General features: G+C 32.0%; 1 protein-coding gene across 3 annotated transcripts; it reads right to left on the minus strand.

The window, feature by feature from the left end:
* Positions 1–520: 520 nt before the first annotated feature.
* Positions 521–18098, minus strand: LOC130623883 (centromere-associated protein E-like). Of its 3 annotated transcripts, none has more exons than XM_057439423.1 (24): positions 17651–18098; positions 17463–17529; positions 17299–17324; positions 14336–14478; positions 13766–13882; positions 11434–11649; positions 11071–11130; positions 10867–10950; positions 10567–10668; positions 9679–9858; positions 9450–9578; positions 9201–9286; positions 8550–8601; positions 7776–7862; positions 7323–7472; positions 6898–6954; positions 6413–6508; positions 6108–6168; positions 5441–5732; positions 4934–5029; positions 3913–3999; positions 3439–3544; positions 2355–2498; positions 521–859 (listed from the first exon to the last, which is right to left on the minus strand). In XM_057439423.1, the coding sequence occupies exons 1-24, from the start codon at positions 18069–18071 to the stop codon at positions 623–625; spliced, it is 3096 nt and encodes a 1031-aa protein (XP_057295406.1). In that variant the 5' UTR covers positions 18072–18098; the 3' UTR covers positions 521–622. The 3 variants fall into 3 exon arrangements, with proteins under 3 accessions (XP_057295406.1, XP_057295405.1, XP_057295407.1); XM_057439422.1 differs by having other exon boundaries at positions 17463–17532; XM_057439424.1 differs by lacking the exon at positions 13766–13882 and having other exon boundaries at positions 17463–17532.
* Between the last annotated feature and the right edge of the window lie 863 nt (positions 18099–18961).

An 18961-nucleotide genomic window follows, 5' to 3' on the forward strand; every position in this document is an offset into this window, starting at 1 on the left:
TGCTTATATTCCCAGCGGATATGAAAACTTGTACACATCGTCATCAATTATATGCCGGATATGAGGACAGTTTAACCTGATTCTATTTCCTAATATGATGTCTTCAAACTGTTTTTCCGCTCAAAATAGAAGATTTGCACTGGTAGCGAGTTTTTTCGCGGATTTTTGCATTGCGACCACAAATTATGTTGACGTTTTTTTAATAAAATTCGCTTCTCGTAATATAATTAGTCGCCGACATTGTGTTTTGCAATCACAACTCAGAAACTACGTTTTAATAATAATTACCGAAACACAAAAGAATTTTAATAACGAAAGCAAGGCTAATCTTTTTAGACCATTAAAAGAATTTTTTCTGCTGTAAGAATCCAGTTATTTTCTTAAATCATTATTTCTGGGTAACTTCCTATTCTTCATTCTGCCGTTACACTTTGACCTATCTCTTTCCTATACTATCCTGTACGGACAACAGCTTGTGAGGAATTTATAACGCAAAGAGGATAAAACAGTAGTAACCGGGTGCTTTCTGTTTGTATATATATATTATATATATTAAGGATTCAAAATGTACAAAACGTAATAAAAGTTCAAAAAAAATTTAATCTTGAAAATTTACAAAACATCAGTCTTCGTAATACGCTTGTTGTTGCTGGCACGTTGCTTTGATGAAATCCGCGTGACTTGCGTACAAAAGTAACTTTTTATCTATCGCAATCCATTTCACGCCCTTCGCGTCGTCACCGTGATTTAACGGTAACTTGGCAACACTGTTGCCATTTTCGTCGTGATAATTAACAACAATCGTTTCCATCCATGAATTATCGGTATTCCTAGGATCATCCACATAACCTTTATAAATCTAAAGTAAAAGAACTCATGTTACCATGGTGACGAACAAACGTCGCAAAGGAGTAGATAAGCAACAAGAAAGCATAAATTTTGCAAAGCCATTAGTCATTTTACTGAAAGGTTCATTTGCATTTCAAATGAGCAAAAATTCGTTTTTAGTTACTCGTTATAACGCACGTAGCGACATGTTTTCTTTTTCATAAATTTAGGTTTTGTCAATTTAAACTGGATTCGTTCCAAGAATTCAATGACACAATAAAAACAACAATACAAACATTCTGTCGCTGACGTCGATTTGTTTTACAATGACGTGCTGTGACGACGTTTTGTCATGTTGATTACAAGTAAAACATGTAGCAGCAATTAGTGCAAATTACGTCAGCCGTTATGAAGTCGTAATGTGTTTATAAAAGATAGTAATAAACAAAAGAAACTAGCAAAAAAATATAATATATTAGCAGATTTTAGGAGGAGAGTTAGTTACTTAGAAAGTTTGTTTAGAGAAGTTGGTTATCAAGTCTTTTTTTAAAAATTTGTTATTAAGATATTCAGCCTCAAAGATAACAATGTGACCTTGGAGGAAGAAATACGTATTCTGTGACCTTATACTGGCATTATTGATGATGCAATAAGTTAGTCAGCATAAAGCAGAGATTTTTAAAAAACATCAAAAACAAAATTTAGGAGGTTTCATAATTATCTCATGTTTAATTTGAGGTAGATTAGTAACGCATCTATTTCCCTCTATAACATAAAAAGACACATTTCGTGTTAGGGTTCCTTTAATTGTTTCGTTTTTTGATCATGATTTTTATTTCGACATCTCGCAGTAGCTGTATAAAATAATTCATCGCTGCTACTATCAGTTCTATTGAAAACTAAAGATACGCCTCATTTGTTTCACAAAATACTAACAAATAACTAACACATTATTACTGACACCCTGACACATACAGTATTTACTCTATTATTTCCACAATGAGGGGAGGGGGGGAGAGTTTACTAGAGATGTAAAATTATTTTATGAAATCAAAGTAGTATACCTTCAACGAAAGAAATTCAGCAAATTTTTAAAAAGGTCGCATAATTTTAATACGTAAAAAGCCACAAGAAACAAGGAAAATAAGTTGATTAGCACAAATATAACCCATGCAATGAAAAATAAAAATTTTACAACATTGAAATTTCAACATGCATTTGATGTGAGATCCTGATTATATTGGAGAAATTTTGGAGAACGACAATGACGACAATGACACAAACACGATAGAAATAAACCGCAATCCCCTAAATGGAATATCAGAACAGGAGCATTTTTTATCAGCAGAATTATTTTTCAACACAACACAACCTCAAAAGACAGGGTAAAAGTATTAGAGTAAACACGGTATATACTAGCTGTTCTTTCTTTATAGCATATTTGATAAATCATATATTTTGGGTCCAAATTTAAGATTATTTGGGAAAAACTTTCATAACTGTCATAAATAATTACAACATCTTACCGTAACACCTTTCTGAAATAAGTTGTCTATGTTTGTTTTGAGATCTGCTATCACTTTCGGGTTCGCATCTAATAAATTCAACGCTTCTTCACTGAATTCTCTTTTTAAAGTTGCTGAAACATTCTCACCTGGATCAACCATGCCCTTAACAAATAAAAACACGAGAAATTATTACTACAACCATCAGGACTTAAACCTTTTTTAAGTGATTTTTTCGTTTCAGGATGTCCACTGTCCACTTATATAAAAAATGAAAAGCATACGCAATACGGGACTTAGTAGAAAGTTTAAAATTCCTGATATTTTATATGAAAAAAAAATTTTCCTATCATTCTGTTTATAGTTATAAAATTCTTGACAATTCCTGATGATCCAAATATTTTTGACATGTAGGTTTCCCGTACGTTTGCAGCATTTTCTGTCTATGGGACCTAGTAATAAGTTGTTATTGTAAATCTTCAGCTATTCGCAAAATATAATTAGATAAGGTAGCAAATTTCAAAGTTTAGAGCAATATAATTATATTGCGCAAAATAAATATATATAGGATACAAGGCTGACACAATTTAAACTTGACAATGTTTATAGCAGACGTGAAACTTAAGATCTTACGTTATTTTGATAATTAAAAAATTTCGAGGCCTCTGGGCTCTGAAGCGAATTTTTCTGTATTAGCGCGCATTTTACGCGGTATACCTAACATGTCTGCAACAAAGGGTCGTTGTCTCAATACTTACGTGGGTTGTAGCCTTGAAGTAAAGAGGGATTTCCAATTAGAAAATAAGCAAAATTGGGATCTACCGCGTTAAGTTAAAAGGGTGTCCGTTTCCAACTTATTACCTTAAAGTATATGGAGTAAGCATACTGTAAAATACGGATTATTTATACTTGGGGCCTAATTACACTTGAATTTTGTCTATCCCTTTGATTAGATAAAAGTCTTTTGACTTTTACCGGTAAAACTTTAATAAGCTATAAATATTTCACGATTATTTTTTACGTTTACGTACCGTTGTGAATAAAGCATTAAAAGTTATATAATTCACGAGTTACATTTGAAAAACAATATTAATAATTTACTAACTCCAGGAATAGCCCATTCGTCAGAATCTCTTCTTTGAATAGCTATAAACTCGAGAATCTTTTTTCCATGTTTCGTAACAACACTACCATTTTCATTACGGAGCCAACTGAAAGGAAGAAAAAACGTTATTAGGAATTATCTTGACTTATCGCTTTAATTTCTGTGTTTTCTGACCTTGCATGATTTTTACAAAAAAATTAAACTACGCCAAAAAAACATGATTTTTTTGGGATTTTTTTACCATTATCACATGAAAATAGATGGATCTATTATCAGTGACAGCTAACACAGCTAACCTTGTGTGACAATACAATATTTCTCGTGATCATTTGTTTTGAAGTTAAAAATCTGAATGCAATCTCTTTAGAATGAATGGGAATTACAAAATATTGATCGCTACGCCACATAGCAACATCAAAACCTTAAAACTCAAACACATCGTGGTACGTATCAACGTGTACAAAACAAATTTACCGCGTGACGATGGGGTCAGCGGCGTGATTCGGCCCCCATCTACCTAACAATCCTCTTCCAATCATCCCAGTTCTTCCGATCGGATTTCTAAGACGGAAGATAAAAAAAAGGGTAGTAGTAGTAGTAGTAATAATAAAATGATAACTAATGTTATAGCACCACCAAACATTGTAATCCCAGGAACAATGGCACAAATGAGATTATAAATTAAACAAAGTAGATAATTAAAGGTTACGTATGAATTAGTTAATCCGCAATTAGAAGATCTACAAGTACCTAAGTTGCTATAGTTACATTTTGTTGCCGTAGCAAGGGATTAGGCAAATCGTCTGAGCATGCAGCTAACAACACTCAATATAAAACATACGTGAGGTTTGGAACTAAGACCTTATTTGTCATAACATTAAAAAGTTTTGATATTCTTATCTTATTTCCTAACCAATTCATTCTTTTTTTTTGACCAAGCAGCAAAAGAGCCTGACTGTTACTTATTAAGTTATGAAAGACAGTTCGTCACCCAGTTGTGTTCACGTAAAAGCGCTATAATTTTTTTAACATTTTTTAAAGTTTGGTCAGCTGTTTGTGATAACGCTACTTTTACGCCATCGCATCAACAAACCAATACTAAGCAACTGCTCCGTCATGAAAACACTACTTTTTTCGAGGTAAAAGTCAGGTAATTTGCATTTAAATGCCAGTATTACGAAGCAATTCATGTCAGGGCCCGCCAACGCCTGAAAAACTTAGAAACAGGGGTCTTGGTGGCAACGCGATATTTGTAAACCTTTGACTGAACTTACACGATGTTTTCATGTTTTCTTAACTGTGCGTGCTTCAATGCTATGTAAGAACCATTGTGGTGACCTGCTAACTTCACATGTCATCACGTCACAAACAATAAAGTTGTCATGTTGAAAGGTAGATAAAGATAAATTTTACAGAAACATCATAATAGAATAACTGATTATGTTAAAATTATATATATTGTAAACACACGTATAATGATTATATACAAACATACCTAGGGACACCATTGATGATTTTGTAATCCCCTCTATGACTTCGCCTATCTACTTTCCCATCTAGTGAGTTGAATTGCAATGCTTCTTTTGTATCGCTAAACCAAACATACACATATTATTTTTTACAGATCTATTATAAAATCAATTGTTACACCCCCCCTCCCCCCCCCAAAAAAAACAACAACTGGAATTGTGTTTAAGAGTATGTGAAACATAATGTTGAATAAATAAAAAACTGGTAATTAAAAAGCGTGTCATCTTGTCTTTTCTAGGGTGTAAGAATTGAGTTAATTTTCGTGGCGTGTACTCTGTTAACAAGATACCTAAGTGTAACTAAATTTAACCAGATAAAAAAGGGATTTCATTCACCATCTTGTGTTTAAACACAAAAATCTTTTGTTATTCTCACAAATAATAGTTGATTGTGTTTGCAAGATGAAAAAACTCGATTACACTGGAACCAAAGACATTCACACAAATAACCATATATTTGAAGAAATACATACGTAATATCAGGATCCGCCCAAGCAGGTTTGTTTAGCACTTTACTCGACGTGTATGTGACAGGTGTGTATACCATAAATTTGACATCCCACGAAACAAATTCTTGAGGAACAATAAACTTTTTTAAATTTGTCCCCAGATAATCTGGTCCCAATGCTTTTCTATGAAGTGGTTTTATCCTAGATACAAGTTTGGAGGGTGAGTTTATGCTGTTAGTTCTAACGGCTGCAGCTCGTTGTTGTGACTGTTCTTCTTTATCAGGAACATATTCTTGTGGTGACTTTTTTTCACTTACTATGAAAAAAAAGAGAAAACAAACGTACTTTCGTGTTGCTGATAACTACTTTGTTTAAGAGAAAAACTTTAATTTATCTTAAATAATGGTTTCTTTTAACTGTTCTTTAACACGCTGCCCATAGCAGCAGAAACAGAACTGTCATATTTTTATGCAGTTATCTCATTGGTTTAGCATAGCAGGATAATTTTAACAAGACTTTTAAACAAAAAATAGATTGGGAAAAGATTTCTCTTTGTATAGACGCAAGCATTCTTTACATTTCTACCATTTCAACTCATGTTTAATTTTTTTTCATAATTAATTTCATTTCTGTAATAATTCTTCAAAAGGATGGTTGTTATTCCGCATAATCTGTATTTATACAAATTTACCTGTGTTTTCTTCCATACTCTTATGAAGCTGGGCATGCTTTCGTTCCAACTTCATGTTTTCCTAGAAGAATTATTGGCTTCAGAATTTTAAAAATGACATGTTCCTGAGAAATGATTCCTTAGCCAAATAGGATTTGGTTGCATTAGTTTTTAGTGAATTTTTATTTCACTTAACCCTTAAAAAAATTTGATCATTTTTTATGAAAGGGGCAGGGAGTTAATAAACGAGGGATCAATCAAAAAGGATGAGCAAGGAGGTAACATAAATTACCGACTGCTAACATGTGTAATTTACCGAACTATACCTTAGTTGCTTGTGTCAACACCTTTTGTAACTTGGTCAATTCCATTGTTCGTTGATGCAACAAATGTGTGTTTCGTTGAGAGTCTAATTCGTAACGCTAGAAATACAAAACAACATGATACTCTCCCACAATTTTTAACTGGATGTGGGTAAGAGGCTAAATATTTTGTCTAGGTGGAAGTGAGTGAGTGGGAGGGTAAGTGGTTGTGGGTGGGTAAGTGGTTGTGGGTGGGTAAGTGGTTGTGGGTGGGTAAGTGGTTGTGGGTGGGTAAGTGGTTGTGGGTGGGTAAGTGGTTGTGGGTGGGTAAGTGGTTGTGGGTGGGAGGGTATATATTTCTGCTGGGTATATATTTTTATTGGGTGTGCACACGGTTTAATACTAACACTAAATAAATAGTTTTGTTGCACAACATGTAAATAGGGCACCTGTTTAGGATAATATCTGGACAAATGAAAGCAAGAAGGTTAACGAGAAAACACAGATACCTGTAGAGAAACCTCTAATTCCTGGACTCTATTTTCCAACTTTACGACTTCTGGTAACTATTAAAACATTATAAAATTTTAATAGAATATTTGTACATCAATGAAAATAAACAGAAAACAAAGAGCCACAGTAGACAGTCCATAAACCCTGATACTTTGCAGAAACAATAACTTATGTCCTTCTGGGTGCTACTATTGTATTTCTTGTACTCACTGTGGAAAGAATAAGATAAAACATCAGTTATAAACAAACAATCAAACAAACAAAACCCCACAGTAATCAACTTGAAAAATACTCTACCAGTAATAAAAAGGATGATGTAAACTTCAAGAATTGGCAAAAAAGTTGGTATCCATAAAAATAGAAATCGTCTTCTGTATTTAAAATCTGATTTAATTTGACGCTCAAAACACAAACTACTCACACTATCCAGTGATGTTTCCTGATCATAATACGAGCTTTGTTTTAAAGAAGCATTTTCTTTACGTAGTTGCTGCACACGACTTTGCAAGTGACGCAACAAGCGTGCTGATGTCGGTGAGCTGTCCACTGAATCAGCATTTTCATCAATAGTCTAAAGAAAAATATACGTGTCACATACTCACAAGGGAGGCAATTCTAGTGTGATTAGTGTATCACACCACATATTTTAGAACAGACGGAAAAGAAGTTTAGCAAACTGTGGTTAACCGCAGATATCTTTAGAAACCTGTTGCATCACACAATTCACAAGATTTTTTTCACCTTATTAAAAATAGTGGCTTCAAAATTATTTAGTATTCAAAGGCATACAGAAGTCGAAATTTCCTGGACTCTCCATAACATTCATAAAAAATCGCCTAATTCCTAGTTTTTCAGAGTTCCATAATTTACAGACCTGCTCATGGTTTTGCAAACTTTCATTTGCATGTTGCAATGATAGAACATAATGACGTATATTTTCCACATTATCTTTCAGCAGGTTCTATAACATTGTTGAATATAATTTATTCAGGTTTACAATACTGAACATTGTTTCAAAGAAGTTTGCTCATACACTGGGTATTGTCCATCGAATAGAATCAAAGCCTCAATTTAAACTTTCATCAAAAAAAACATAACATAACAACAAGGAAAAGATAAAAATAGTAAAGAACCAAAAAAGACTCTTCAAAAGAGGTCTTACAAAGCTACAATGAAACAAAAGAGCAAGCTCTCATAGTTATAAACATTTGTTTTGTAACCATAATTACTATTGGACAATTTAGTCTACCTAAACTGTTCAAAAAGAAAAAACAAAAGGGTTAAACTTTTAAACAATCTTTTGTTTGTTTCTGCGCAATCCTAAAGTCTACAATTCCAAAAAACTTGTTGACTTTCCCAATCAAGCATCTATTTTTCTAATGGTTTAACAATCTTTCCTGTTGTATTAGAAATTTACATTAATTTATTGCATATTCATTTTTATTAAATTTAAGCATACAACAAAGACATAATTTAATTTAACGACTTAAAATCTTTTTAAGAATTAGTGTTAGAAGAGCTGTTTAGACATCTGGAGATATTGGAATTCAAAATTTTCCTCTGGAAAACTCTCAAAATAATTCTTAATTAAACCAAACGATGCAAATTTCTAGCTAATATCCTGATAACTAAAATGAAATTTACTTACAACTGCATCTGTTACAATATTTCCACTCTTGCCATCATTCGCAGGAGATGAACTAACAAAATTTAACAAAACAAAAATTCTTTTCCCAACATTTGGAGTTGAAATTGACACTTCTAGTAAATACACAACTAGAGTTGACACTAATTATCCTAGATACCCCTAACTTTTGCCATATTCCTATGTTCGCCTTAAGAATCACATCCTATTTCTTATTAAACATCCAGCTGTATGCAACTCTGATAGCTTTTGTAATAGATTGTTTTACTACCTACAACTAGACAACTTAGGGCAACTTTATAGAGATTCTTTACATTCGTAAAATGTCGGAATCTTTAATAAGCAGAACAAAAATTAGCACAACAAGATTTCAATCAACGTCAACAACATTATAGCCAACAAAGTTTAAATGACTGCACTCCTCATCCCCATTGTTAATGGCAGCACTCAAATACACTCATGATAAAGATGGCAACATTTTTGGATTTATGAGTTATGTGATTTTTATTTTGTTAAATAAAACATGCATGCTGTTGACTCATTGACTAAACTTTCTAAGCTGTAATAGGTGCTGCAGTGAGAGAAAAAATATTACACACATTCCCAGTACTAATGTAGTAGTAACTTTAGCATCTCTGTACTACCTCAACACACCTTTTAATAGAACTTCCAACAATCACAGCCAATTTTGTATTTTCTTCAATAAGATCGAGGGCTATAGTTTTCAGAAATTTCTCAGTCTAACGAAAAAAAACAGTACATTGTTTAATAATAAAATGTTAAAACAAAATTTAGATAAAAAGCATCTTAAAATTTCAATGCTAAATTTAACAACAGGATAATAACTGTTTTTAAAGGACATTTGCAGCTAAAATATAAAAATACAACATAATGAGAAAACACCTGCTGCAATTTTTCTTTTACTGCGATGTATGCTTTATCTTCTTCTATGTTCTTCATGTAAGTTTCTTGGGAGACAGAAGAAAATTCTAGTCGTAAGTTTTGAACTTCCTTTTGGCTGTCCTCTAAATCCTAAAATTGATTCCAAAATAAGCTAAATTATAAAAATTATTTTTTGTAAGTCTTGACGTCAACCTGTACGTCATAACGTCAACCTGTTCTAAATGCACACCTGTTTTAGCTTGAGATTTGTTGACTTCAAAGCTTCTAAATTGATTTTAAAACGATCACATTCCAGAGAATGCTGTTTTTTTATTTTTACTTTTTGACTTTGTTCTCTTGTGAGACTTTCCTTTAGCTGATCTAATTCACTTTGAAATCTTGTATGCTCTTGTTGAATATAATCTTTAAGCTAAATGTAAAAAAAACAACTAATGTATCTCTTTTACTGGAATCTCTAGAGTTTATCTACATAGAAAGTCAGCTAAAAGGCTTATATTCAACCACAATACGTCTTCAAAAATGTTTTATTTAAAACTACATTAAAAAGAGACCATGAAATTTACAAATAGAGCTTCTTAAAAAACGATTCGTTTTCTATGTGTTGGTAAAAAAATATGCAGCCAGAAGGTATAAATGTAAAGGCTAAAAATCACTATTTTAAGTAAAAACATCTATATCAATAAAATTTTCATATCTATATAATAATAACACCTGGTGTCTATTTCTGCACAAATGGCTGGTTTATTGCTAACCCCACCCAAATCATGCGAATAGACAAACAAGAATGCACAACATATTGCAGAAAATATTTAAGAATAGGCGAATTCCCATGAATTTTTACAGAGACTATAGTCTATATCATAATGCTGTCCAACTGTGAGCCGAAGACAGTACTTCACTTATGACTAGTTCTACAAATAATTAATTATAAAAGTCCAATCTGGATATGGAGTAAAGAGATTTATCTCTTTTACTCAAACACAGACAGAAAACCAATCATATTTTAGGGATGGCTTAACAGTAGTTGCAGTAACAATTGTAAGATCACATAAAAATTGATAGCTTTACTGTTTGAAGGTGAATTATTTAAAACACACTAAATCAATGACAAGTAAACCTGTTGTTCGTGTTGCATTTGCTTTTTCTCATCAGACATCTTAACTGCTTGATTTTGCTTTTTGATGTGCTCATGCAGAGAAATAATCTCTTCTTCCTTCTCCTGAAAAATAATAACAAAAGTTGTCCAGTTTTTGTATCAAATAAAAATAAAATTCACCAAACAGTTTTAACCTTCGACTTCATATTTAATCTTTGTACAAATCATTTAACATATAACAATTTTTAACAAAGAATAACATGAGAAAGACATAAGTGCATTTAAAAAACTTCTTGCATTTAAAAAAATAAAAACACCAACCTGTAGAAGTTCCATTCTTGTTTGTTTCTCCTTTTTAAACCTTTCATCAAGCTCCTTGATCTGCTTAAACTGGTTGTTAAATGCCTTAAAGAATAACATAGCAAGCTCATAGTAAAAACAGTTTCGAATTTTTGCAAGTACAGTTTTGCTGGATCTTAATCTAAATTTAATCTAAATTTTTAATGCATTGTATCGAGTAATTACCTTTTCAACATCGTTTACTTGTTGTTCCAAAATGTTTTCTCTATTCTGCAATTTCTGAACCTACCAAAGATATATCATGTAAGCAAACAATTAGTGTTAACTCAACTTCCAACCTTTTAAAAAATGGAAATTTGTATTGTAATTGTAAAAAATCATTTAAGTAGTCTGCAAAAAACAATTTAAACCCTCTAAAAATTTTGCTACTGCCCAGTTGACTTTTTTTGCCACCCAGTAAGCCAGAAATATCATTTTTATTTTTATTCTAGTGTCATATATTTTTTAGTTAAAAATGGAAATTATAAGAACCACGCCAACATTAAAAAACAACAACGAATAATCAAAAAGGATACTCATTGTTCTTACTTGATTCTGCAAACTCTGTCGTTCTTTACTGTCTTTTGAGGTTAACTTATGTATCTGTTTGGTTTTTTCGTGTAGCTTATCTTGCAACTCTACGCACCTAGTGTTTTTTTCTGATAATGATTTTTTTAACTGTGAGACATGATCAGTCAAACTGAATTTTTGTTCTTCTAGGATGGCAATACATTCTTGTAGTGATGTAAGCTCTTCATTATGTTGCTATGAAAAATTTACATCATAAAGCACCGCTATAAATCTCACAATACAAAAAGGAAGATTGAGATACTGCAGAGAACAGTATCCATGCAAGAACAGTATTGGCTAAAATAGAATATCCGAAAGTTCATCAAGTTTAAAAAGTTAGAGGCCTGTAGCATTATATAGCATCATTGACTTTTCGACCATTTTAAATAGCTGGCAAAATGTATTAACTTGGCGAATTCAGCCTAGCAAAAAGTGCTACCCTTAAAGACGCATAGGTTAGGTAAGCAATGCTTAAATTGCACAATCACACTTTCTAATCCGTCTGCTTTATAAAATATAAACCATGTCAGGGCTAACAAAGGACTGAAACTTGAGAAAAATGGCTATGCTGTTAACTATAAGCAAATTCTGAGGGTTTGAATCAAACTAAATAGCCTAAGATCCTAAGTCCAAATTCCTCTGCAAACATTAAAAAGTAAACTTGGACAAGTTTAAATTGTGTGAACCTGGTATAGAAATAGCCTATATAATTACTTGTGGGAGTTAATTTTGACATCAGGCTGCATCATATAAAAAAAACACAGGCGTGTGGTACGTCGCACTCCTAAAAAATGTTTTCAGAGATTTTGGTGCGTGATTTATCACTCGCCTGAGCAGTCCTGGTCTTTTGAGGTGCTTGATCGCACCCCGCACCTCCGCACGCTCCTGCAACAATGGAGCAGTGTTTTCAATCACGCACCAGAAACACCTTAGTCACTTCAATAATGCATACCTGAAATGTCTTTTGTATAAAGTAATTATTTAATATACTAATAATCAAAGAAAAAAATTACTTACAGTTCGGAATTTGAATGAAAAACATGCGCGTTTAAAAATGAATTATTTATTCATTAGTTTAGGGCATCATTAGGTTGTATATCGCAGAAGTCGCCAGTGGCATGCTTAGAAAATGCTTGTCACTGGCACAGCTTAACATGAAGCAAAACTGTACAGGAGACTCAATTGTTAGAGTCTTCGCAGAACATTTCTTCTCACAAAACCAAGGGCAGGGCTGACTTATTGCCTGCTGTGTCGTGTGGGAGACAGAACTTCTGGACTTCTTTTTAATATGATATACAATTTTTTCAATTATTATTACTAAACATATTTGATTTCTCTTAGGACACCTAACCTCTCCCATGTTCTGGTTATATTTAACTTGCATGGGTGCACACTCTTCTCGCAGTATTCTCTGTGACGCTGAAGGTCGGACTGACTTGTGGCATGGTTCCAAATGGTCTTCCATCTTTCATTCGAGTCTCAGTGTAATGCACCAGCCGAGCATAAGAGTGTCAGCATGAAGGAAAGGGGCGACTTCAATGTTCTCTATACCTTACGTTCTTCATAATAGCACCGACCGTTTTTGATTGTGGCATTCAAATTTCACAACAAAGTTACGTTGGCAATTTTTTTGCCAACGTAATCATACCAATAAAAAAATAATGCATACCTGATACTTCGTCACAAAACTTGTTCCTTCGATATATGCCTGCATTGCGGTTTTTGCTGTCCCTTTTATCGTAGAACAATTTTGTATCTCCTTTTTAAATTTGGCACAGATCTTACACCACACAAAATTAACAACGTTTGCGCCGTCTTTTTCAATGGTTATATAGACAATTACATCTGACACGTTATAATTTAAAAATGTTTTTAAGGCCAAACTATTTCCCTTTACAGTTGCCATCTCTCCACGCTACTCGCAATGCTGTACTCAAAGAAATTTATTTCTGCTTCTTTTTCTTTTGAAAGAAGTTTTACCGTTTTTACCTTTTTATTCAAAAAAATGATCAATGGGTTTTACCTGTTCATTCAAAAAGTGATCAATAAGTTTTCTTAGTCGCAGTCTCACATTTTTTTCTTTTTTCTTTCTGTAATGTGATTTCTAAGAATTATTACTCGCTAAAGTTTTATTTAGGAGCGTGATTGTTCATGCACCTAAGAAATGAATTGATATTTTAGGCGAGTTATTTTTCACTCGTCTAACACATTTTAGGAGCGTACCAAGGTGCGCGCGCGATCACGCACCTAATATGACGCAGCCTGTGACATTTACAACATGTCCTGCTGTTTATAGAAAAAGTATGAGTACCTCTTTTAGCAGTTGCATCTCATGAGCTTTTAAGATTTTTATGCTTTCAAGCTCTTTTTGCAACAAATCTATTGACTGTTGTGTATCACATTTAACATCATTTTCTAATATTGGTAACTACATAAATGAAAAAGAGTTAATTGCTAGATAAGGTGTATATCTTCTAAAATTTTATAAAATAAATGGAATCAACAAAGAATGTTGAGTGCAAACTTTACTGTTACTGTTTAAAATGAATTTACAATTTTTATTTGACTACACATGCGTTGTTAGAAAACAAGTAGCCGTTTCGTTTAGTGATAAAAATTGTTAAATAAATACTTATCATAAAATACTGGTATAGATCACTGTTACAGGAATTCTAAATTCTTATTGACTCAAGCAGGTTATTGAGACCATTTTACCAATACTTCTAAAAAATTTCTAGTATAATAATAGTAATAATAAATCAGACATACTTTTTATTTGATTCCTATTAAATACAAAAATTCAATGAAAAATATATAAAAGTATTATAACCTGAGTTGTTTTGATGGTTTCTTATGACTTTAAGTGGTTAATCTCACTTACATTTTCTTTTGTATGGGTTAGAAGGTGATTTTCAAATTCACTGTACATGTTGGAAGTATTTGCTTTTCGTTGAAAAACCATCTCAGGTGATGTAGTGTTAGTAATGGATGAAGCTGTGGAAGTATTCAACTTTTCAATCGGTGCTGAACAAGTAAAAAACACATAAATAATATTACAGTAAGTACAAGAAAAGGATTTGTCTGAAAAAAATAATTTTTCACCTTGGCATTCCCTAGTAATTTATAACAAGATAATAAAAAACTTGCACTTCCAAGGAAGCAGGAACTTTTTTATATCTTTTTGGTACTTGCACACAGGCATTTTAAATTATTTTTTAAAGTTGAAGTTTTGTCGATGAACTTATACAGGGTTCGACTTAACAACTGTGAGTTTTCTTAAATTATGTTTAGGTCATTCCATACAGATTAAACACATGTACAGTCACATTTTTTCAGATTTTCCTGAAATGTACAACATGTAGGTAGGTATTCTTGAATTTTCTAAATTTTAAGCAAAAATTTTAGCTGCATAGCATTTTACCTTCTTAAGCTATCAGTATTAAAAGAATTGCAAAAGTTATTCACCCATTTTTACACGCAAATACTTTTCAGCATAAATGTTGTTTCTACCGTATTTTCCAGTATATAGCCTGCACATCGCATAACCTGCAGCTCAGCTTTTTTACGGAGTTATAAACTAGATGCTATCAGATAGCTCGCACCTTTGTATAACCCGCATAAAAGTTCAATCAATGTGTTTTACTAACCCGCACCTTTGCATAACCCGCATCATGTTAAGAAAAAAAATCAGCATATTTTTACTTACCCTAATCATTTTATAAACATGTGCGTGTGTTCTGTTTTTTCATGCTGGAGACAAGTGGGGGACGTTTAAACTCGTGAACCCCAAACACGAGAAGCGAGTGTCTGAACTAGCGAATCTCTTAGTCTTAACTTCCTCGTCTCCGATTGCCGAAATAATAATGAATTAAAATTAATTTGACAAGTCCATCTTCTGGCTAATGCTGACAGTACTAAATCAGACAATGCTAGTTTCTTTTTATTTGTAGACATTAGTTTAAGATAATAATAACTCTTGCTTCCTGCAATCAAACAAACAAAAAAACAAATAAAAAACCATTCTATCAGGTTATAAACCTCAAGTAAAATCTCTGTTTTTTATGTATATTTAAGTTTTTTTGGCATAAAAATAAACAACATAATAATAATCACGAACTGTCTGTAACAGCAATGTACGGAACGTTCTTTTCTAATGTTTATAGAATTTTGTTATCTATTTATATCTCCGCAATCACAGTGTGCATAATAAAATGAATGGCGGCAATGAGGAGGAGATAGTTGCGTGCGTCTTATATTTATTTTTGATATTTTCAGTGGCCACCTGTTTCTCGAAGGTTGCGAGGATAAAAAAATAAAATTATTATCTATACTTTAATTTTAACATTTTTCAAAATTTTTAACAGGAATTAATAATTAAGTCCTGGGCACTAGGTTGTGAAATACGTGTCAATTAAACCTAAAAATGATACCTGGCTATATTGCTCTATTACCAAAAACAAATCATTTCAATGTGCTCAATGTGATTGCAAAGATATAAATAGATTAGAATTACATTCAACACAAAAGAAAAATTATCTCCAGAATTGTGTTTCAGGGAGAGCTCGTAATATTAGCAATGGCAAGCAATAGAAAGTTAAAGAAAGCAATTTCACTGTGTAAAAAAAATTAAATCACGTAGTTGAAGTAAGATTACGTAGATATAGGATCGCGCATGCAGGTATATTACGCATTTTATCCTGTTGGTACTATTTTCTTCATTGAATGTATAAACTTTAAATTTTGCAATAAATGACAGAAAATATAAAACATAACCCACACCACAATATAACCTGCACCAACGGTGGAAATCGTAAAAATCAACTTATAACCCGCGGGTTATATACCGGAAAATACGGTAGTCTTAATTATTTAACCTATGCTATAAATACATAAGGAATCCAGCAATGTCAAATTTATATGACATTAGGTTAATCATTTTGCATCTGAAGATGCCAAACATTGGCCAAAAAGGGGGACAAATTTCAGAAATGGCATTCTTCAAGGCTTTGACAAGTCATATCTTTATTGTTGATAATAAAAAATCAGCTATTATATGTATGACGTTTACATGGTATTAAACACCATTTAAAAAAAATTTAATAAAAGTTTTTTTGCTACTTTGGTATAGTTCATATTGTTGGTTTTGGACAACAAAACCTTATGGATAACCACATATTTTCTAAAGATGACATAGAATCACATGAAAAAGTAAGACTTCAGACTGCAAATAATCAATGTGCATATGGTTGATGTTATGAGTAAAAATTACTTATTTAGCATCTTATATTGCAGGGTTTTTTTTTAATAAATAATATATAATAAATGAATCTATTAAAAACGCATTTATCCTAAGTGATTAAAAACATTGCAAGAAACGTTTTTAAAAAAACATATAAAGAGAGAACTTGAGTTTTCCTAAATGATTGCTTCTTTTGTTTTTCCAGTTTTTGGTTATAAAAATTTAGTAGGACCCAGACTCTGTAATTGCAGCATTGATTTCGAATACACACAAGTTTTTAAAATTCAATAAAACTGCCTATTGTGGATATACTTTATAGCAAACACTGCCACAATAGACTCTTATCTGAGAAACAGAAGGATAATGTGAAGGTGCATTGTCATAGATAATAACAAGGTATGACGGGTGCTAATTAAGAACGAACAGTCTTTATAAAAATCAAGATGAATTGCATGAAGCAATAGATTCTAAAAATTTTATCTGTTAACCTTTTCATGTAATGTTCAAGCAATGTGTGTATAAGAACAACACTATCAACCAGGGGCTGATTTTTAAGCCAGGGAATGGGCTACAAAGCTGATTGAAAAAAATGTTAGTATACATACATTTGAATGAAAAGGAATTGGTTTGCCTAAAAATAAAAAAAAATAACTACATAAAGAGAAAAAACATATGAACGGACATTCAGCAACAGATACAAAATGAACAGAAAACAAACAACCAGGTGTACATACAAACAGGCACATTTGTAACCTGAAAAAAAACTCACACATGATCAGATCCAGAAAGTAATCTTCTTAGGATTTCTTGTCCTTCCCTAACTTTTGCATCGATTTCTTCTATAACAAACACAAATTAAATACATAACTTTTAAATTCAAAAAGAATAAATTCAAATGCTGTAACATTAACTATATTCACTCCATTAAAAGTTAAATCTAACATTTAAAAAACCTACCAGACAAAGTGATATCATGATGACTATGTAAAGAAGATGAACTGTTGTGACTAACGCTTCTATCTTCTTCAACTAAACTTGGCTTTTCATCAAAGCTAACAGTTTTACCAGTTGCATACTGAGAATTACGGTTTCTTAATCCGTATGAATTGGATGTAAAAGATATCCCAGGATCAAGTAGATCATCATATTCGCCATCAGGGAATTTAGAAGTTCCTGTTTGATTAGGTGACACTGAGTATTCTAATTTCCAGTTCTTAACAGAATTTTCAGCATTGACATAATCGTTCTGTGAAACATTAAGAATTTTATCACCTTCATAGTCACCAAAGTCAACATTATGATTTTTCAAAAGTAAAATGTCTGTGTCATCACTGTTGATGCTTATGTTATCCGAAAGTTCAGATGCATCTAATGACATGCTAATACTAAAAATATATACAGGAAATTATAAGAATATCTATTATATGGAAAATATTGAGATATTGTGCCTTTTGAAGTTATACCTGAAAATGGCCAAAAACCTTAAAGCTTTATAGATAAGAATGACTAGCAAAATGGTTAAGATTTATTCGTTTTTTTAAACACTAAAGGCAAACTATACCAGAAGTGTTTACTGTCTTGCAACTAATTGTCATTTATGGGACCATACATAATTGTCAAACCTTTATTTTAACACTTCAAGAAAATATATCATCACATCACTCGCTTCCCCTAACTTTTTTATATAAGAATAATTTTCTGTCGTTAACAGTTCTAGAAATTTGGCAGAATAAATTATTATTTTTTGGCGTGGTTCCATTGTTCCCTGTTATTTTTGTAAGATTTTACAATTATTTTTTATTTTTAAATCGTACTTTAACGTTTTTTCAGACTCGCTTGCCAGATTAGATAGATTCATTGAAAACAAATTATGATGGATATTTATTTGTTTAATCCTTTTAATACAAAATAAATTTTCAGGTTAAGAAAAACGGCTCTTGTGTTCGACTATTAGCCTGAGTCTTTTTTCCTCATTAAAAATACAGTTTGCAATGTTTCTTATTAAAGTTCAATTGCAATTTTAAAATACTTTGCTTTTTTCCTGGTTTTTGTGTATTTGGTACAGCATTGATAAAAAATTACTACATTAAAGATGACATGGAATTAAATCATTTTAATTTAGTTCTATCATCATTATATGCTCAAGCTTTTAAATTTATTACACAAGATACTTTATCATAATTTTAAGTTTTGTTATTTCATGTTAAGCAATGCTAACAATGATTCGTTCATTATAACATAAAATAAAAAACATTAGGAAGGTCCAGA

The sequence above is a fragment of the Hydractinia symbiolongicarpus genome, chromosome 13, assembly GCF_029227915.1.
Source record: "Hydractinia symbiolongicarpus strain clone_291-10 chromosome 13, HSymV2.1, whole genome shotgun sequence".
NCBI classification, from domain to species: domain Eukaryota; kingdom Metazoa; phylum Cnidaria; class Hydrozoa; order Anthoathecata; family Hydractiniidae; genus Hydractinia; species Hydractinia symbiolongicarpus.